This window comes from Malaclemys terrapin, chromosome 1, assembly GCF_027887155.1.
Source record: "Malaclemys terrapin pileata isolate rMalTer1 chromosome 1, rMalTer1.hap1, whole genome shotgun sequence".
NCBI lineage: Eukaryota > Metazoa > Chordata > Testudines > Emydidae > Malaclemys > Malaclemys terrapin.
Window position 1 is genome coordinate 228,825,146 of NC_071505.1, and position 21,636 is coordinate 228,846,781.

General features: G+C 40.7%; 1 protein-coding gene across 1 annotated transcript; it reads right to left on the reverse strand.

Annotated features, from left to right (window-relative positions):
* Positions 1-328: 328 nt before the first annotated feature.
* On the reverse strand, positions 329-19,779 carry AKAP17A (A-kinase anchoring protein 17A). The gene is made up of 5 exons (XM_054008543.1): positions 19,688-19,779; positions 17,187-18,412; positions 7,759-7,907; positions 4,086-4,326; positions 329-2,358 (listed from the first exon to the last, which is right to left on the reverse strand). Exons 2-5 carry the CDS (start codon positions 17,946-17,948, stop codon positions 1,444-1,446), a joined length of 2,067 nt encoding a protein of 688 aa, XP_053864518.1. The 5' UTR covers positions 17,949-18,412; positions 19,688-19,779; the 3' UTR covers positions 329-1,443.
* Positions 19,780-21,636: the final 1,857 nt, after the last annotated feature.

Here is a 21,636-nt window from a genome sequence, read left to right on the forward strand (position 1 = left end):
TCCTTTTTCAGCAGCTAGAACTGAGGGGAAGGTGAAAAGTTTTCAGCAGACTCAGGCTATAAGAAAATCTTACCCCTTACACAGAGATCGGCAACAGCAGGTTGGTAGAAACCACCAGTTGGGGGAAGTCACTGGGCTGCACACCAGTGTCCTCATTTTTTGTACTGACTTCAGGAAGTAGCCATATATCATAAATTCTGACCCAAAACGAACACTACAAAGTTAGTGATCTCATATTCAATATAGTGGGGAATTACAGGGATATCTCAAAAGATGGGTCAATTTCATTAATGAACCACGACTTCAAATATTTTTTTCAAAACAAATGTCACAAACAAAGCAAGTTTTAATATAGTACTTTTGCAAATTTTTAATGTACTGACATATGAAAACAGCAATTTGGGTTCTCTGGAAATAGATTTTTCAAGTTTACCATAAAAATGAAAACTACACTGTTCTTTCACCTTCATGTTACAAGCTGTTTAAGATTCCTGAGCTTCAGTTTTAGAAGCAACATGTTATAAAAAATTATTTAACTAGATAAATTGCATCCTTGAATCTGAACATTGCAAGTAAAATATAATTTAGCAAGAAGGCCCCTTTTCAAAAAACAACATATCTGTATGTACTTGAAACATAAATTTAACTGTTTCCATACCATTTTAAATAATTAGAAACAGCCAAAACATTTTAAAGACATGACAGAGCAGCTTTGTGGTCATTTTTGAATATTTCCTGGTGTTCTAAAAGCACAACAGTGCACCTATTCTGAAATAGAAAAGAATTCTGAAATATATAAGTGGCATTAGATGCCATGATCATTTGAGCCCTGTGGTTTTCCACAAAGTAAATACACCTCAAAGAACAATGGAGGCATTGCAGCACAGTTTAAAAGATATTCTGTAAATGTTCTGGTCACTTCCAAATTTCATACAAAAATACTGCCCCCTGGCTCAATTAGCAAAAATTCTGCTTTGCTACATGTTTTTTCATTGAGTGCATAAGGAAAGGTTTGTAGTCAAATATTTTGTACACAATAACTTGCCAAGACTGGAATCCTGATAACTGACACCTATATCTCTCCTAATTCAGAGGATGTTATGATTGCAGACATTAGAAACTAAGTGATCTAATCAAAAGATTCAGAAAATGGAAACTAATGAAAACCAAGTTAGGCTGGTTATCAGCACTGTAGAAACTCAAGCACGTACGGTTATATCTACAGCACTGTCGTAATGTAAAAAAGGAGACAAAACAGATCATAAAGAAACCTTAAAATCTAGTTATCCGTATCTTGGGTCCATGAACTAGATTCAAGTTAGATAATTCACCAAACAGCAACTTCATTTTTCCCCCACAGTAGTCACACAGATGAGACCTACTTCAGAACTTTCTGGCCTTGATCTGTCCTGTAACAGCCTTTTTTGAAGGCAAATTCCTTTATTACCTACTCCGAGGACTTCTTTGCTTATTCAACGATCTCTTTCGGTGCTTTCGTTTCTTGCCCAAGCTTTTGTGACCATGACTTCTCTCTTTCTTATCTTGTCTGCTCTCAACACTCAAGGCCCGCTTATGCTGGGTGCGATCTGGGCTTAAGCTTCTTCGGTGAGGGCTGCGACTTTTGCTAGGGTATTTATGGAGTCTGCTTTCTTTCCTATACTTTTCATCTTGACTACTCAAGTCTCTTCTGTGTTTGCTCCTTTCCTTTTTATCTTTGCTATTATCAATACTTGTGTCACTACATGAATGGCTCCTCCCCTTACTTGGCTCTCTGTTACACTTGCCTTGCTCAGAGGATAAGTCCTTCCTGCACACATTCTGGTCATAGCTTGGCGTACTCTTGTGTTGCTGGTTATTGGCAGGAATACAAGAAAGCACACCTGAACTCCTTTTATCAGAAGAACTTTCAGTGCTATTGAAATTAAGTGTCTTGCTTTCCTTAACATTAGCTTCCTTGTGAAGGTTTCCATTTAAATATTTGGATTGAGAGTTCACACTTTCAGTGGATATTACTTCCCTCTGATAGACCTGATTTGGTTTACCCATCATGGACTGTACCGAGGTAGATGTTATACAGCTGGATGACACAATCTGTGGACCAGCCACAATAGTTTTCAACAGGCCAGACTGAGATGCCTTAGTTTCCTCCTTACTCTGATGTGTGTCATCTGTTTTCTTGCTCAGGAGATTGCTTAATAGCTTCTCCCTTAGCTCCTTCTCTTTTCTTTGCAGTCCAAGTGCTCTCTCTTTTTCCTCCTCTACACGTCTGAGTTCAGCCTCTTGCAGCCTTCGTCTCTCCTCCAATTCCTGAAGACGGACTCTTTCTTCATTATGTTCCTGCTCCAGAAGCTTTACTGCCTGAAAGACATTGAGGGGGAGGGAGGAAATGGATGAGAAAGAAAGTTTATAGATGTGCTTATGTCTCCCAAAAATCTCTCTGTTAAAGAAATCAGAATTTGTCATATACAAGGGAAGCCTGTAAAAAAGGAAACCATTTCCAAAAAATAATTTACATAACTCTGTGCGCTAAGACTATTGGTCAACAAATAATGCTGAAATGAAAAAGCAGCCAGCTCAGTTTAAGGAACTGGTAATGGGAGTTGGTACGTTTCGTCTCCAAGTTACTCATCAGAACCCAATAGGAGCAAAAATCATTACTAGCCAACAATTATTCAGGAATCTATATCAAATAAGTTGAGCTCAGTCCAGTTCCCAGTGGACAGGTGTCAACGTTATAGTAACCAGCATTAGGATTAGTGTTTTTGTTGGCAATCAAAACTCCATGATTGAATGGGTTTAAGATACTTCAGGTAAGTTAAAAAAAAATTGAAGTTTTTATTCTGTTAAGTATGTAAAATGTCTAATACAATCAGCAAACTATTGTGTTATATTTAAATATTACATTTACCTTGCTTTGCCGCTAAACAAAAGAGGCTTAGTTCAGTCCTTTGAAAGTTTTACCCTAGGCGTGAAGGGAAAGACAGCTATCCACAGAAAATGGTGCAATAATTGATATTCTCAGGTATTGCTTCAATGCACAACACAGTAGTATCTAAACAACTTTTTATACCACAATGATGAACATACTATAAGAATCTAGATTTATTTATTTTTTTAAAAGGAAAATCTTATAAAAATTCTCTAAGCATTATTTTCCTTGGAGTGAGAGTATTTAATTAGACTCTACTCAATGGGGATCAAGAACTCAGGAATTACTAGGGTGATGCACATATGACGATGTGATGGATAGAAAGGCATGCTGTGTTAAAATGTTATCACTACATTTATGCTAATATACAGATTAAAACACCCCGATGCACGATGGCAGCAAGAGACAAAGCTGTGCATTGCCACGGACGGTTGCAATACTGCTTACTTAAAACAGTTACTAAACATTAGCCATTAATCCAAAATACCTGCGATTACGACTTTTTCAAGAAACAAGAAAATATTGTGTCCTGTTTAGGGAACATATGGAAACAATGTTGACGACTGTAGACTTAGACATGATTTGACACGTCACCATCACTGTCAGTGGATAACAGATATTTGTATTTTTGTAATATTGTTACACCTGCTTTTTCAAAAGTACTTTTCAAACATTAGCAAAAGAAACCACAATAATCCCCACTTCATAAATGGGAAAGAGAACAGTTAAGTGAACTGCTCAAGGCCACAAGTGATGCAGTGGCAAGCCAAAATTCAAACTTGGCATCCTCTGTCTTAGTCCCTTGCTCAGTTCTCTATGCCATGTTTTCCGCACATTTCTTTCTTGGATCTCAAAGTAGTGGGCAGGCCTCTTTTCTCAACTCATGCATAATGTTATTCAGGTCAATAATTTCAGGCTCTCTTTTTACTCCACTCCTGCCTTCCTAGGGAACAGATGCCTAGGCAAACATCCTATGGCTTCAAGACAGGCTCTTATGAGTTCACAATCCATACTATTCAGAGGGCTGACTGTTGGCACATGTAACAGCTAAGTGGTCTGGCTTATGAACACATAAGTCACTTAAAATTTTACTCTACCAGTTTTCATTTTTGTTAGCTCTTGAAATAATACGAAAAAGACAGCTTTCCAAAGTTACCTTTGCTCTGCTAAGCAGTTCTGCAATTAGTCTAATGGACTGAAGATTTCTTTGCGCTAACAGGAGCTTCCTCTCTTCTAGTCTTATTTTCTCTTGCAGTTTTTTCTGCTCTTCTGCTTGCATTTTTTCAAGTTTCTTTTTGTTTCTACGAACTTCACGATCCTTCTGTTTCTGTTCTCTTTTGCGTAACTTCTCTTCTCTTTTTCTCTCTCTCTCAAGTTCTTCAAGTTCTTTCTGTTTCCTAAGAGCAATTAATTTGTACATTAGCCATGACAGGAACAATTTTGGATTTTGACTTGTATTACAATTTAAGTTAAAAATACAGGATTTTGTTATTTTTTTCAAGAAAGACAGGTCTTATTGATTGCTGACATAGACAGAAGCAGGAAACATCACATATGCATTCAGTGAACACCTTTAAACATTTCCCTTCCCACACAAAACTAAACTGACATCAGATAGACTGTTCTAGGGATAAGCAAAAATTTAAATATGAGATGTTTTAGGAACCAACACAAGTAAGATCATAGAGCATTTTACTGATCAAATTAGAAATACAGTCATTCTGAGTCAGTTGGCTGGGCAATCCATCCTTCAGAAGAAAAACGTTGAGCAGATATTAATTTAAGAATGTGCAGATAGTAGCAAAGGCCAAGATTTTCAAGAGAATACGTGCCTAAACAGTGGCATGATTTTCAGAAATACTGAACAGGCAGCAGCTTCCACTGAAGAATTCCACTTTAACCACACAAAAGTAAATGGATCTAGACAACCTAGCTTCCTTACTCAGGAAAAATTTCTGTTCAAGTCAATAGTTTTGCTTCATTAAGGAGTGAAGAACAGTGCTCTTGGAGAGTTATTTATCATCTAAATGATAAAAGAAGATCACTGATGCACGGGCTCCAGTTTCCTTAACATACAATTACTGAAATGATTTGCTATCCTCAGATTTATGTTCCATATATACCTGGCATCCCTGAGATATTGTATGTATACACATACTTTTTTCCTAGTAATACATTCTAAAACTTATAGCCCATCCCTGAAAAAAACCTATCTTTGTTAAAGCAGAACCATTTCAATAAAATGATTTACTTGTACAATTAGCACATGGTCTTCCAATTTTCTATCTAGAAAACAGATTTTAAAAACTTCATGATCCAAGCTAAACCAAATCATTGTAGTTTAAACATTTCAACTATCCAGTTCTAGGAAGCACATTTCCACCAAAATATCAAACTAGCTCACTTTATTTTTGTGTCGCTCACTGCCTGAACCTGCCTTCCTCAGAACTAATGCATAATTATCATTCTGGTCAGCTATCTTCTAGGAACAACAACAGCACAACAACTGGGGCTTAGAGGAATGACTGCGTCTAGCACGAACATGTAAAATCCACCACAACTGAAAATCTTGTTGGTGGCCTCAAAAGCACTAAGGACTGGATTGGCCATGGAAACTGAACTACTCTCACCCCTAGAGGTGGTCCCTCCAGGTCAGAGTTGAGGCACCTTGGTGGGACGATGTGGGGAAACTTGCCCAGGCTGTACTTTTCTGTGGATAGAAGACTTAAGTCTTCACTGCTGTTAATCCGGAACAAGCAGCACTAACCTCACTTAAAAAAAAAAAAAAAAGAAAAAAAAAAGAAAAAGAAAAAGAAAAGAAAATCGTATCAAACTATATACAAGTGTCATGATATTTTGTCATTTAGAGCCAACAAGTTTCTGTGAGATCTGTGTCATCAGAACAGTTAGTTTGCTTTCTAATACTGTCAGTAGTTGGGAAACATTGAAGTCTGAACTAGCTGGGCACTAGAGTAACGAAAACCACAGCTTCTATCATCTTGTTTGTAAAGAATCTCAAAGCAAGGGAAAATAAGCAGACTGAACACGCAACACAAATCAAGAAAGTCATTTCCACTCTATGTAAGACTGCAGTAATACAGTTTATAAGCAAAACGGAAATTCACAAAAGAAGTCTAACAAATTAGCTGGTTCTTGTAATAAACACTGGACAGAAATTAAGTTAGCTGAATTTAAAGTGAAGAGATGCTCTAATGGGATCAACCATGCAAAGCAAAAATCAAACATAACACATTACCTTATCACTGTTAATTGCCCATGTAGTACTTTTGATGTGAATGAGGATTTTCAAAGGTGAAGATGTTTACCCACTATCTTTAATAGTAAAAGCTTATATGTCTGTTACCAGCATTGGTATACATTTTACCAAAATCATCCATTTTAGTTTAAACGCTTTTTAAAAATAGTCCAGAAGCAATAATTTTGTGCAGAATTATAAGAAATTATAGGTATTATAATAAATTTACCAAACTTTCAACTTCAGTGATGGTCATCTCAGCTCCAGATTGCATTGCACAGGATCAAAAATTAAAATCTGCAAGTAGAGTAAGGATCTGCCATAGTTTCTACCAGTTGAAGATAATTTATAGGGAAACTGGTCTTAAAACAAAAGATTTGCAAAACATAACTAACTCTTGAAACAACTGAAAAACTCTGCCTTTTATTACTAAGGTATTTCAAAATTAGAAGAGCATTAAGAATTTGGAATCTGATTTGCTCACACCACTAATGTAAGTGATCAAAATATATTTAATAGAGAGTTGCATGATAAAAAAAAAATCTAGAGAGAGAGAGAGAGAGAGAGAGAGAGAGAGAGAGACCGATCTCATAGAACTGGAAGGGATCCCAAAGGGTCATCAAGTCCAGGCCCCTGCCTTCACTAGCAGGACCAAGTACTGGCCCCCTCAAGGATTGAACTCACAACTCTGGGTTTAGCAGGCCAATGCTCAAACCACTGAGCTATCCCTCCCCCAAAAGGGGATTTTAATACTATGTTTGGAGAATTCTGTGAAAAATAGGATTCTGATTTAGAAGACTGAATAGGCTTAAAGCTAACAATATATTTTGAGTCAATTAATAACAGACTTAAAGACCATTTAATATCTTCACTGAACTAGTTAAAACACTTTGTAACTGACTGCGTATGTCAGTTTTAATATAAGATTGGATTTTTGTTTCTATATGTGGAAAGAACTTGCCCATAAAATTAACTTTTTCTTGGTTAGAAATATGATTGCTAGTGCATGAGGGGGAAAAAAAAGTACAGTAAAACCTCAGAGTTACGAACACCGTGAAAAAATGGAGGTTGTTCGTAACTCTGAACAAAATGTTATGGTGGTTCTTTCAAAAGTTTACAACTGCACATTGACTTAATACAGCTTTGAAACTTTATTATGCACAAGAAAAATGCTGCTTTCCCTTTATTTTTGTAGTAGTTTACATTTAACATAGTATTGTACTGTATTTGCCTTTTTGGGGGAGGTAGGTGAGGGGGAGGAGGGGGAACTGCTGCTGCCTGATTGTGTACTTCTGGTTCCAAATGAGGTGTGTGTTTGATTGGTCAGTTTGTAACTCTGAAGTTCTACTGTATATGAAAGTGAAGTTACAATATGATCAAATTAAACATTGCTAATTTTGAATGGAATGAAGAAATGTGGGGACCCAAAATTTTAGCCCTGCAAGAGACTGAGATTTAGTCAAATTGCTCATTCATTCCTAATGTGAGGGAGATAAGGGGAAGGAAATGCAGTTTTCTTGTATTTTATCATCGTTATTAAAATTAAAAAAATGTAGATATAAGTTAGATCTACCTTTCCTCCTCCTTTTTTTTCTCTTCTGCTTCTTTCTCTCTGCGTTTTTGTTCCTCTCTTTGTTGTTCAAGCTCTTGAAGTTTTTGACGTTCAAGCTGCCGTTTCTTAATTGATGCATCACTCAGGTGTTTTGTTGAGTCAAAGGAAACCTTTACAGAGCACAGTTAAGAAACAATGAGTTTAAGAGGTCAAAAAACAATTCTAATCTAGTACATTTAAGTGGCAGCTTTGCATTCACTTCATCCCGACTTTTGGATTTTTTTATGCTTGCTCTTGCAAGTCTTGTCATGTGAGAAAAAGTAAAATTATTTTACTCATGAGTCCGGGGATTTATCCAGTAACAAGTATATAAACAATTTAATGTGTAGCTCCAACACATTCAAACTTTTCCCCTGAACCTTAAAGGATACTTTCTGAACTGCACAGTGTTGACTGACTTCCTTTTCATAACAAAGCCCACGTCGTACTCAATTAACAAATCGTAAGTGCATGACTTAAAACATGTCAAAGCAAATCTTACTAAGCCAAATTAAAAAAAAGAAAACTAAATAATATTTTCTTGTGCTCCACGAATTTAGATTCTGTCTGAAATTGAACTTATTCATGTTTTTCTATTCAAAAGTAGTACTGGTATTTGTGATTTGAAAAAGTGAATCCTAGAGAGCTTAGCCTAAAATAATAAATTTTAGGTACTCCTACATGATTTTCAATTTTAAATACTCTTATGAACATAAATCCCCAATAACTGCAAAGTAGGAGAATATTATACTTCATTATATAGCCAGCAGATTAATGTTTAAAACACTGGCCCTAGTCTCTATAGACTTCATACACCCATGATACAACTGTTATCTGATATTGTGGCCTATCAAATTTGTTATAATAGACTTGTTATTCTAACTGAGGAGCAGTGGCTGCAAAAACTTAAGCCCTTTATCATGACAGAAGCAGTAAGATACGTATGCCAGATTTTCAGGTATTATGGAAATGTATTTTTATTAAATTTTCAAGTACAGTTTAAAAACGGGTTGAGATCACACAATGCAACAAATTTATCATAAATTTTGGTTATATCTGCACTTCAAATACAATTCAGATGTCTGCTCAGTTGTATAAATTGAATTTATTTTCATTCTACAGGTGTTTGCTGATTTTTTTTTAATATTAATGTTGTATCTTGTTACCCCTCTTTAAAAAAGGAACTCTCTCTTAAAAGTTTAATTTTGTTTAGTTTTCTTATGAATGTGTTGAACAAATATATAGTCTAGGTTCAGCATGGGACTTATATTCGTAAATATATACACACACACAAATATACTGGCGGTGTGGGCTTAAAAAGTTTTATCAGTAAATCTGTGATGTACAGGCAGCACAGACACAAAGAAATTAGATGATCAGAGCTAATCTGGAGAAGAGAAAGGTGTTCTGTCTTGTGATGGGGTATGCTCCCCACACTCATGTTGAATAGGTTAACGTAGGCCAGAGGGGACAATTAATCTATTAGGCTGCAAGATGGGGGAATTCAGGCTGAGCGGAAACTCAGTTGTGGAGGAACAGGCAGGGCATTTATAATGCCAGGGAGTTGATAGCAGAAAGAGGCTGCAGGAAAATTGTCTGCAGTCACTCCCTGGGACAAGGGAGGTGTGTTTGGGACTACAGAAATTAGTTTGCATTTACTCAGTGGAAGAAGGGAGAGTGTGCTAGCAAATCCAGAGATGGGGGAGCTGTTAGGATATACATATAGAGGCCGGTCTGTAAAGGCCTATACTTTAAAAATTTAGGTGTATTCTTATCACTTAGCTAGTTATAGAGGTATAAAAGAAAGAATCAAAATCACTTTCTGTCTGTGTAAGGGACAGTCTGAGGCTCTGTTCTTAGGCTAAGTAAGGCCTTTGGCTAAGCAGCAGAGGCAGCCATAAACTGAGAAGTGAATGGTCACATCCTCACATCCCAAACTAGTCACATGGAAATAAGGGGCTATTGGGCTGTTAGGAATACAATCCTGTCCTGATATTCCTATCACCTCCAGAGAAAGAAAAGAGCCTAGAACACGTAAAAGGAAATTTAGTTTAATCAATAAACACAGCTGGAAAACCCTTAGTCTGTATAAATGTAGTTGTAAAATCCTCACTTCTGTATTGTTTTGTATGTTTAGTTGCATGGTCTCTGTCTGGTTCTGTAATTGTTTCTGTCTCCTGTATAATTAATTTTGCTGGGTGTAAACTAATTAAAGGTGGTAAAATATAATTGGTTAAATAACCATGTTACAGTATGTTAGAATTGGTTAGTTAAATTTCAATAAAATGATTGGTTAAGGTACAGCTAAGCAAAACTCAAGTTTTACTATGTAATCTGCAGTCAATCAGGAAGGAAGGGGGGAATGGGAGTGGGGAAATTAAAATCATGTTTTGCTAAGGGGGGAATGGGAACATGGAATGGGAACAAGGATGGCTCTGTGGTGTCAAAGCTGGGAAGGGAAACACTATTAAAAAAAGCTAAAATCATGCTTGCTAAAAGTTCACCCCAATAAACATCAAATTGTTTGCGCCTTTGAACTTCGGGTATTGTTGCTCTCTGTTCATGCAAGGAGGACGAGGGAAGTAAAAGGGTAAAAGAATAAGCCCCCTAACATCTTGGTGCCATGACTCGGATGCATCACATTAAATAGGTAAGTGGCAGCCTGTAAGTCCCCCTCCCCAACAGTCCACGCAGCTGCTTGGAGGGGGTATAGTAAACTCTCGTAATGGTAGTTGCGGGTTCTGGCAAGCCAGGGTAAAAAATTTTTACAATAAATAAATAAATAAAAACCAGTGCCCATACCAGGTGCAGGGTCAGCCTGGGATGAAATTAAAAAAGGAAATGGAGGAAGTGTTAGGAAACCCAGAAGGATGAGGGGTGGCTGAGAAGCCCACTCTCCTTTAGTATATGGGTAGTAAAAAAAGGTCCCTGCCCAATAAAACTAAATGCCTTCCAGGAAAAGGAGGCACTTCAGTCCACTTGTGAAAAGTTTGAAGTAAGGGCAGCATTATGGAAAGCTGCCAGTAATCTTTCAAGTTTGGTGCTGTTTCAGCAAGGGCTGCTGAAGGGTTGTAAATTAGTTAGGGGTGGTTAAAAATAATTTGGCACAACAGGGTTTAGAGTCAAAAGCAAAGTTAACAAACCACTTTTAGAGACAGGAGCTGGGACTTGGTCCTGGGGAAGTAAAGAAAAAAAAAGGTTTCAAAGTGACAGGGTTTGCAGGAGCAGGTAACAACCCCCACTCTTCTCCCAGAGCCAGGATAAAAACCTGGGGGTAAGGGTTCCCAACTTTTCAACCCAAAGAGCCTACTTTTGGTTCAAAGCTAACTATATCCTTTTCTTCTTTTCCTTCTTCTTTCTCTCAGTTTACTTAATTTGCTGCTGGTAGCCTGTACTTTAAACTAACCTGACAGGCTTAATTGGTTTCTTTCCACCTCTTTCCCCACCTCTCCCCCTGCCTTTCCACACTTTTGTTTTTCTAAAGTTTTAATAAAGGGTACTTTAAATACTTATGTAAAATGTTTTTGGTGTTTTGTTTAAAACAAAGTATAATAAAGGTCTGCTAAATTCCACTGGAATTTTTAAAGTAAAAGATCCATGGGCAACCACGAAAACAAAAGTTTTACTGCCTTTTAAACAGTCTCAAGGTAAAAACAGCACAGGTTAAGGCAGCTGTGTGGCAATAATTGTACTTCGTGGCTAAGTTATTAAAAACAAAGTGCACTACCTTAAAAAAACTAAATGTAGAAGTAAGTAATTTTAAAAAAGTAAGTAAAAAGGTATAAATACCTTTTGCAAAAATTAATACTACGGGGTTTGGAGGAAAGTAAACATTTTAAAGTTGTAAAAATGGTAAAAATAACAGTTGTAAAAATGTTAAAGTTAACAGTTGTGGTGTTACAAAAGCAAGTTTTTGGTTTAATAATAAAACCCAGTTATATAAATGTACCTGTATGTGCAACTCTGTGCAGTCACATTAAATAAAAGCTTGGTAATTAAATTATACCAGGGGGTCAGGAAGAGTGGCTACTACCACCACTATGCTTCTGTCCCCAGAAGCCTTTACAGCTATTCTTAAAAAAGGGCCCTTTTCCCAAAAAAAAAATGGTCTATAGGAGCCTGCTGCAGGCAGCAGGCGAAAAAATAATCTAATCAAAATTATTTCACTATTGGGTAATGTAATCAAAATCGCTAAAGAAATGTCAGGGGTTTCTATTAAAACTTAACTGCCCCTGGCTGTCTCTGGTTGTACAAAATGAAAGTGTAATCAGAGTACAGTTGTGTAAAAAAAATAATCACAGTGCAAAAAACATTAGGCAAAAAATAATTGTGTGTGCACACGCACAGGGAAAGGAAAAGGGGAGCAATAATAAAAACATTAAGCCTTGTGGTGGCTCTAAAAAAATCAAACTGTCACTTTGGGGGTGCATAAAAACTCTGTGGGCATAAAAAGGCAGTTACACCTTGTGTAAAATTAATATGGCTAATATAATGTTATAAAGGTTAAACTATTTCCCAGAACATATGCAGTGTACATTAAAAAAGGGGTAAAAAAATGCAAATAAAACATGATATTTAATTAAAATCCTGTTAGGGCTCCAAAAGGAGCCACAATAAATTGTGCTTTCTTTTTCAAATCTCTGTGTTTTAAAGCAAAAAATAAAAGTAAAAAGTAATCAAAACTCTGGTAAAAGTAAAATGTGTCCCTTTTAAAACAGTCTCTAAGCTGCTAATAGCTTTAAATTCAGAGGCAAGCCAAAAAAGCCTCTGTGTAAATGCAAATTACCTAGCTGATGGGAAAAGGAGGAAACTACCCATAAGTAGCAGCACAAAAAATCTAAAAATAATAAATACATCTGGTCAGCAAACAAGCTACTAGAAAACTCAAATTATGGCCCTCCAAAAAAAAAAAAAAGAGAGATAAAAAAACAAGTCAAGCCTAAAAGTAAGGAAAATAGGTTACCCTGTGGGGAGGGGTGTGTGTGTGTGTGGCAAAAATCTAAAGCTGTCTCTCAGCTATTACCTAAAAATAAACTTAAAGCTTGGTACAGCAAAAAAACTATTAAAAACCTGATCTGTTGTACAAAAGGAAAAACTAAGGCATACCACCTCATAAATTTCATAAATAACCAATAAGTGGGGTAATTCACTAACCTAACTATAAAACAAAATAAAAACAGTCTAAAGGTAATTCTTCTGTTTTTCCTGCAATTAGCAAGAAAATTTGTAAAAAAAAAAATTGGTATTATTATTAAGCAATAATCTGTCCCCACTTGGGGGGGGGGGGGTGAAAATTGTTTTTTTTGTTATGTTTTTCAAACACTCTACAAGCACGCTGGCGCCAGCAAAAAAATAACCCAAAATACCATACATCTAGGTTTTATGTGTTTGTCTGTGGTGTTTGTCTTGTTGTTAGCATGATGTGGGTGGGGAATGGCTTCAAAAGGCTAACCTTAAAAAAAAAAAAAAAAAAAGTATAAAAATGCAAAATGCTCAACTAAAAGGCCAGCACCTGTGTAATAGCTACCATGGTGCCTAAAAATAAAACAGCAGCTAAGGTGGGCCCCACAAGCCCTATAAAAATAATAAAAAGGGAAGAAGCTCACCTTCCACCTTGATGCCTGGCCCTGGAATCCCCCCCCCCCCCCCCCCCCCCAAAAAAAAAAAAAAAGGGGTGGAGTGTTAGGATATACATATTCAGGCCGGTCTGTAAAGGCCTAGATTTTAAAGATTTAGGTGTATTCTTATCACTTAGCTAGTTATAGAGGTATAAAAGAAAGAATCAAAATCACTCTCTGTCTGTGTAAGGGACAGTCTGAGGCTCTGTTCTTAGGCTAAGTAAGGCCTTTGGCTAAGCAGCAGAGGAAGCCATAAACTGAGAAGTGAACGGTCACATCCTCACATCCCAAACTAGTCACATGGAGATAAGGGGTTATTGGGCTGTTAGAAATACAATCCTGTCCTGATATTCCTATCACCTCCAGAGAAAGAAAAGAGCCTAGAACACGTAAAAGGAAATTTAGTTTAATAGTTTTCTATCTGGTAAAAACTTACTTATCAATAAACACAGCTAGAAAACCTTTATGTCTGTATAAATGTAGTTGTAAAATCCTCACTTCTGTATTGTTTTGTATGTTTAGTTGCATGGTCTCTGTCTGGTTCTGTAATTGTTTCTGTCTGCTGTATAATTAATTTTGCTGGGTGTAAACTAATTAAGGTGGTAAAATATAATTGGTTAAATAACCCTGTTACAGTATGTTAGAATTGGTTAGTTAAATTTCAATAAAATAATTAGTTAAGGTATAGCTAAGCAAAACTCAAGTTTTACTATATAGTCTGCAGTCAATCAGGAAGTAAGGGGGGAATGGGAGCAGGAAATGGGAACTGGGATGGCTCTGTGGTGTCAAAGCTGGGAAGGGAAACAAACAAATGCTAAAATCATGCTTGCTAAAAGTTCACCCCAATAAACATCAATTTGTTTGCGCCTTTGAACTTTGGGTATTGTTGCTCTCTGTTCATGCAAAAAGAACCAGGAAAGTAAAAGGGTAAAAAAATAAGCCCCCTAACAGGAGCCAGGATTAGGAAAAGTTCAGGGAAAAAGCAGAAAGGTTCAGGAAGATGCAGACTTTGGCTGTTGATTAGAGGATCCTTCAGCTGGAACCCAGAGTAGAGGATGTACCTGGGTTCCCCTACCAGCCACATGGAAGTGGCACCATAGGGGCACTGAAAAAGAAGACTGCCTAAAACTGCTGGTAAGGAAAGTGATATTCCAGAGGGGAAAACATGCATAGTGATCTGGCCAGAGACCCACGTCACAAAAAGGGAGCACCCTGGGTTGCACAGAGTGAGAGAGAGCAAAAGAGCGGCAGCAGGGCAGGCAGCGAGCAGCAGAAGGGGGCCTCAGACCTGGAAAGAGCTAATCCGCACAGCAGCCAGAAAGAGGCACCATATGTGGTGAGCTGACCCCAGCACATATCTCTGGTTGCTAAGATACGGGATGTGGACCTTAGGCTAAAAGGGATCATAATGGGAGCAGGAAAGAATCCACTCATTGTCCTTCACCTGGGAACAAATTATAATGCTAGATTCTCATTGGAATGCATCAAAGGAGACTACGATAGGCTGGGGGAAGACTATGATAGACTTAAAGAAATGGAGGCTGAGGTGATCTTCAGTAGGATTCTGCCTGTCCCTAGAAGAGGAGAACGAAGGCAAGACAAGATTATGATGATCAACAGATGGCTCAGGCCGTGCTATAAGGAGGGCTTTGGAATGTTGAACCACTGGGAGTCATTCACGGAGAGAGGACTGTTCTCGTGGAACGCCCTCTACTTGACTAGGCAGGGAAATGGATTTCTGGGGTGGAGGCTGGCACAACTGATTAAAAGATTTAAACTAGGAATCTGGGGATATAGTTGGGAGATGCTCATGTAATATCCATGCCTAATACTAATATTGAGCAGGAGGAAAATCAATAAAGAAGATACAGCAATGGAGAGAGAGTAGGAGAACGGACATCAAGAGAAAAGATAATGCCAATACCAATGACGATAGTATCGCCTATCTATCTGCTGACAGTAGAATGACTGTACCCAATCGGGTGAGGAATCTGGGCGTAGACAAGCAGAAACAACTTAAGATGTTTGTACACCAATGCAAGGAGCCTGGGTAACAAAATGGAGGTATTAGAATTAATGGTGCAGGAAGTGAAACCAGATATTATAGGGATAATAGAAACATGGTAGAATTGTAGTTATGACTGGAGTACAGAAATTGAAGGGAATGTGCTGTTTAGGAAAGACGGAAATAAAGATAAAGGTGGTGAAGTAGCATTGTATATTACTTATGAGTAGACTGTAAAGAAATTAGAAATGATGGAATGGATAAAACAAGAGTCCGTTTGAGCCAAAACCACTTTGGGGAAGAAAGTGACCAGATGGTTCCCGGGGACAGCACTTGGGGTATGCTACACACCCCCAGGATCCAATTTGGATATGAATAGAGACCTCCTTAATATTTTTAATGAAATGAATACTACTGGGAATTGTGTGATTATGGGAGACTAATTTCCCAGATATATATTGGAGGACAAATGCTACTAATAATGGTGGAGCCCACGTTTTCCTGGATGTGATAGCTGACAGATTTCTTCACCAAATAGTCACCAAACCAACAAGAGGTAATTCCATTTTAGATTTGCTAATGGTGAATAGTGAAAAGAACCGGTTGCAGGGGACAACCCTGGTTTGAGTGATCATGAGCTACTTCAGTTTAAACTAAACGGAAGGATAAAAGAAACAGGTCTGCAACTAAGGTCCTTCATTTCAAAAGGGCAAACTTAAAAAAATAAAGGGAAGTTAGGGAAGTGGACTTGGCTGAAGAACTCAAGGATCTGAATGTGGAGGAGGCTTGGAAAAGTTGCAGAAGCTATCTGAAGCCAGCATCACAAGCAAGGGGGGCTGGGAGGGATTGCAGTGAAGAGCGGCAGACCAAACAGGATGAACAAGCGTCTCAAACAGGTTATTAAGAAAAAGCAGAAAGCCTACAAGGAATAGAAGATGGGCTGGATCAGGAAGGAAAGCTAAGTATTGGAGATCAGAATGTATAGGGGGAAAGTGATAACTGACAAAATCCAAGCAGAGTTGGACACTGCAAAGGAAATTAAAACTAGTAGTAAAAGGTTCTATGGTCATATAAATAAGAAAACAAGGAAAAAAGAATTGGGACCACTAAACACTGAGGATTTGGGGGGGGATTAAAGGTAATATAGGCATGGCCCAACACCTAAATGAATACTTTGTCTCAGTTTTTAAATAAGTGTAATGAAGAGTTTAGGGGTAGTGGTGGGGTGGCTAATGGAAATGAGGATATGGAATTAGAAATTAATGAAGCCAAGCTCAAACAGCTTAATGAGACCAAATGGAGGGGCCTGGATAGTCTCCATCCAAGAATACTGAAGGAACTGGCACATGAAATTGAAAGCCCAATGGCAGGGATTTTTAATGAAGCCATACACTCAGGGATCATATCCTATGCCTGGAGAATTGAAATATAGTACCTATTTTTAAGAAAGAGAAAAAAAAGTGAGGAAGGAAATTACAGGCCAGGTATTTTGATCTCAATTATATGCAAGGTGTTAGAATACATTTTAAAAGAGAAAGTAGTAAAGGACCTAGAGGTAAACTTCAATTGGGATAAAATACAACATGATTTTACAAAAGGTAAACTGGACCTTGAAAACTGGAGTAATAGAGACTGTTTTTATGCTGTCACTTCATCAACAATCTGACTTGATATCAGTATAAAATGCAGCTGTAGAGTTTAACATGTTAAACTCACACATGGAAAGGACATTCAACAGTATTTTTTCCCCTTAAGGTCTATTACAGAATAACTCTGCAGTTCCTCACCTTTACATTGCAAGCCACTGCTTTGCCATCATCACCTTTGTACATCAGTTTCATCCCTCGCAGGGCATTCATGGCCTTGATGAAACCTGCATACTCATGATATTGAATGTAAGCTTCAAAATTCAAATGGCCTCCAAAACTGAAGGTGTGAAAGTTTCTACCAGTCATTTCTTCTCTATATGGGTCCAGCATGGGTATGTCCACATTACGTATTTCCCCAAATTTCTTAAATACTTTTATAAGGACTTCTTCACTTGGTTTTTCTGAGCCAGAGTCCTTCAGTGCAAACCATTTGCAAGGTAACCCCTCTAAGTGAATGGTGTCTGGTCTCTCCCCTGGCAAACTTTCGTTCATATCTTTGGCATCACGAAAAAAGGAGTCCCAGTCATGTCTAGTAGGAAAGTCAATTTTATATTCTGCAGCACGAACTTTTAAAATGTCAGAGAAACCACTAAGTTTTATTGTTTTGCCATCAAGGCATGCTAGAAAGGACTTAACCAAACTCTTGTTTTCAACTTCTCCTTCAAAACGGATGAAATCCATGGTGCTTTTGGAAATCCGTAGTGTGGAAAACTGATGAGTTTGCACCATTCCCTTTAGTCTTTCCATCACTTCCCAGTTGGAAATGGATTTTCCTGGTTGCTTGAGCTGAGGAAGTGCCACACTGATAGACATTTTTGTAATGGGTTTAAGGTACAAGCCATAGGAAGCACAGAGCTCTACTGCTTCTGATGCATCATGAACTATTGTAGCAGCCGCCATAGCACAAAAAAAGAAGTATAAAACCACTAAGAAAAATGTATACTCAACTAACTTGTAGGCGACACTAACTGAGGAAAGTGGTCCTTATCTGTAAATAATTGACTGGTTCTGAGATTTAAACATTACCAAGTAAAACCATTGATTCTTGGCATGAGAGTCAATTAGGAAATTTAAAATTAACAGCATTGCCATTATAAACTGTTTTCTAACCATCACAATATATAAATTCAGTTCCAAGACTTAAATACTACAGTCATAAGCAGTACAATTACGTCCACAGGGAAACTGAAAAGCTGATGATATGAATAAGTGTGGTTTGCTACTCAATGGCTCAACAGAAAGCTATGCTTCGTGAGGAAACACTGTGGAAGTTATGTCGTCACCCAATGTTAACATGAGCAGAATTACTAGAGTGCCAACTAGCAACAGTTATACTGCAGCAGCTTCAACTGGACGACTTTATTCTGGAAGGGAAATAAAACAGATGTCAATTTAAAGGAAAGAATTAGTCTTATAACTCTTGCTCAGACCTGAACAAACTACACAAGGTGTATCATCAATATTGTGAGATCCCCTCTACATGATGGTAAACATCAACTGCAAATCCCCATTTGATTACTAGGGCCATAAATGGGGGAGGTGAAAGGGCTGGTAGAATTAATAGGCAACAGAACATACTTCCTAAAATCACATTTGTGAGTTTTAGCCATAACATAAGATAATTTTAAAGCTAGAGCTCATACATATAACCATCCACAGATTTGCCATTGATTTACAAACACAACCATTATAATTCATAACATATAAACAGACTTGGAAAAAGTTGCTTTTTATCAGTAAATGTCAAACACCTATTTCACCTTGCACACACATACTTATGAAAAAAAATATTTCCATCGATGATAAAACAAATTTTCAGACAGGCAAAAGAAGAAAAATGCTAACTGAAAACCTATTAGGTTAGTCCCCAGTGGGACTAGCACACATGTGACACAGGCCAGGTTAAATAAAATGAAGGGGATTTGGAGCAGTAATATTACATCGGGCCCCTTACAGCTGGCATCACTGACTGGGCCGTTAAAAGTCCTGTCGGAGGAGCAGTGGGGCTAAGGCAGGCTCCTTATTAGAGTTTGTTTCACAACTAATTACTTCGTATATTTTGACATATGATATTGAAAATGTCTTTTAACCATGATAGAAGCTTTAACTTTTTGAATCAACAGCTACTATGGTCAGTAGATAATTATTGTGTGATTCTCTTCCTCCCCACCCCTGAATTCTGCACAAAGGTGAAATAACCACGGAGTGTTTCCTTCCACAGGACACGCAACAGCCGCGCACAGGCGAGTGATGCGACACTAGGGTGACCGGATGAGAGGAAGAAAATATCGGGACACGGGGGTGTCCGCCAGCGGAGCAAAAAAACAAAACACCTCGCCCCCCCCATCCCCCGCCCCTACGGGCTACGCAGCCTCGGCCACCAACTGCTACTCCCTTCCCAGCCGCCTGGGGAGCCCCCGCCCGCGCAGCGCCGGGCACCGAGCAGGGGGCTCTCGCCTGACTCTGCCCCCCCCCCCCCGAGCCCCGACCGCGCGGGCGGCGGGAGCCACAGAAGGAGCTGGGGAGGGGAGGGTTGCGAATATTTACGGGGTCAAAGGTCACATTTATCCCCTGTGTTCCCCGCCCCCATACGAACGGAGGGTCACGAGCCGCGGCCCCCGCCCCCTGGACTGACTCACCCGCCACGTCGGTCTCTGGCCTCCAAACCGCGGCCGCTACCACCGCCGGCGGCTACGTCTGACCCAAAAGAAAACAGAACAGCCGTCCTGCTCCCCGGCGTCCCAGAAACCCCTGCGGGGGGAACTTCCGCTTCCGGGTTGGCTTAACCAGAGGGAAGGGGGGCGAGGGATTCCAGAGCGTCCTGGAAGTGGCCGGGCTGGGCCGCTCCTCCGAGTCTATGGTTCCAGCAGGGGAAAAGAATCACACGGGCCCGGCGTGGATTGCGGCCGCGCGCCCCCTGGCGGGGGGAGAGGAAATGGCAGCGCCGCAGAGGCCCGGCGGGCAGGCGGGGCTCGCGCACTGCGGGATGTTGGGTCCCCAGTGGGGCTAGCACGGGTGTGACCAGGGCCGGCTCCAGGGTTTTTGCTGCCCCAAGCGGCGGGGAAAAAAAAAAAAGCCACGATCGGCAGCAGCTCCAGGGCGCCGCTTTCTTCTTCGGCGGCAGGTCCTTTCCGCTGAGAAGGAGCGAGGGACCCGCCCCCGAAAAGCCCAACATGCCGCCCCTTCCCCTTGGCTGCCCCAAGCACCTGCTTGCTGGGCTGGTGCCTGGAGCAGGCCGGCCCTGGGTGTGACACAGGCCTGGCCCAATCCAGTGAAGGAGTTTGGAGGCAGTACTATTACAGCAGGGCCTATAGGGTTGCCAGGTGTCTGGTTTGCGCCCAGTTGATAAGGGACCCTGGCAGCTCCGGTCAGCACTGCCGACAGGGCCATTAAAAGTCCAGTCGGTGGCGCAGCGGGGGCCCGAAGCTAAAGCAGACTCCCTGTGGTTCCGGGAAGCAGCAGCATGTCCCCTCTCCAGCTCCTACGCGTAGGGGTAGCCAGGGGCTCCATATGCTGCCCCCACCCCAAGCGCCGGCTTCACAGCTCCCATTGGCTGGGGACCGTGGTCAATGGGAGCTGTGGGGGCGGCGTGGGCAGCATAGGGTTACCATATTTCAACAATCAAAAAAGCGGACGGGAGGAGCCCCGCCCCTGCCCCTTCCACTCCCTCCCACTTCCTGCCCCCTCAGAACCCCCAACCCTCCCCCCCATGCCTTGTCCCCTGACTGCCCCCTCCTGGGACCCCTGCCCTTAACTGCCCCCCAGGACTCCACCCCTACCTAAGCCTCCCTGCTCCTTGTCCCCTGACTGCCCCTTCCTGAGACCTTCCCCACATCCTAACTGGCCCCCTAGGACCCTACCCCCCTACCTGTCCCCTGACTGCCCCAACCCTTATCCACACCCCCACCCCCTGACAGCCCCCCCCCCCAGAACTCCTGACCCATCTAAACCCCTCTGCTCCCTGTCCCCTGACTGCCCCCTCCTGGGACCCCTGCTCCTAACTGCCCTCCAGAACCCCACCCCCTACCTAAGCCTCCCTGTTCCTTGTTCTCTAACTGCCCCCTCCTGAGACCCCCCACCTGTACTCTGCCCAAAATCTTACACCCCCAACCCCCAGACAGCCCCCCCCGAACTCCTGACCCATCCAACCCTGCTCCCTGTCTCTTGACTACCCTCCCCCCCCCAGAACCTCCCTGCCGCTTCTCTGACCCCCTGGCCCCCTTACTGTGCTGCAGAGCAGCGCGCTCGGCAGCGGGGGAGGGGAGCAGGGTCGGAGCTCCAGACTGCCGGAGGCCCGAGGCGAACAGCCGGCCGGCGATCTGCGAATGCAGGGCGGGGGGAGGGAGGGAGAGAGAGGAGGGGAGTGGTCTCAAGTTGCAGGGGAGAGGAGGGGGAAATGGAGGAGGGGCTCTGGCGGCTGGAGCCCCGTGTGAGTGGCACGATCCGGCCGGCTGCCCTGTAAGCCGCGCACGCTCTGCATGGGGGCGGAAATCCAGACATTTACAAATTCCCCCCGGATGCTATTTTTAACTCAAAAAAGCCGGACATGTCCGGGGGAATCCGGACGAATGGTAACCCTAGGGCAGCA

What these genes read in the sequence shown, in the direction of transcription:
- AKAP17A (XM_054008543.1), bottom strand. Translation starts at nt 17,948, where the DNA reads ATGGCGGCTGCTACAATAGTTCATGATGCATCAGAAGCAGTAGAGCTC. An exon ending in CAGTGGCTTGCAATGTAAAG is followed by an intron (nt 7,908 to 17,186) that starts GTGAGGAACTGC and finishes TGCTCTGTAAAG; the next exon opens with GTTTCCTTTGACTCAACAAA. An exon ending in AACTGCTTAGCAGAGCAAAG is followed by an intron (nt 2,359 to 4,085) that starts GTAACTTTGGAA and finishes AATGTCTTTCAG; the next exon opens with GCAGTAAAGCTTCTGGAGCA.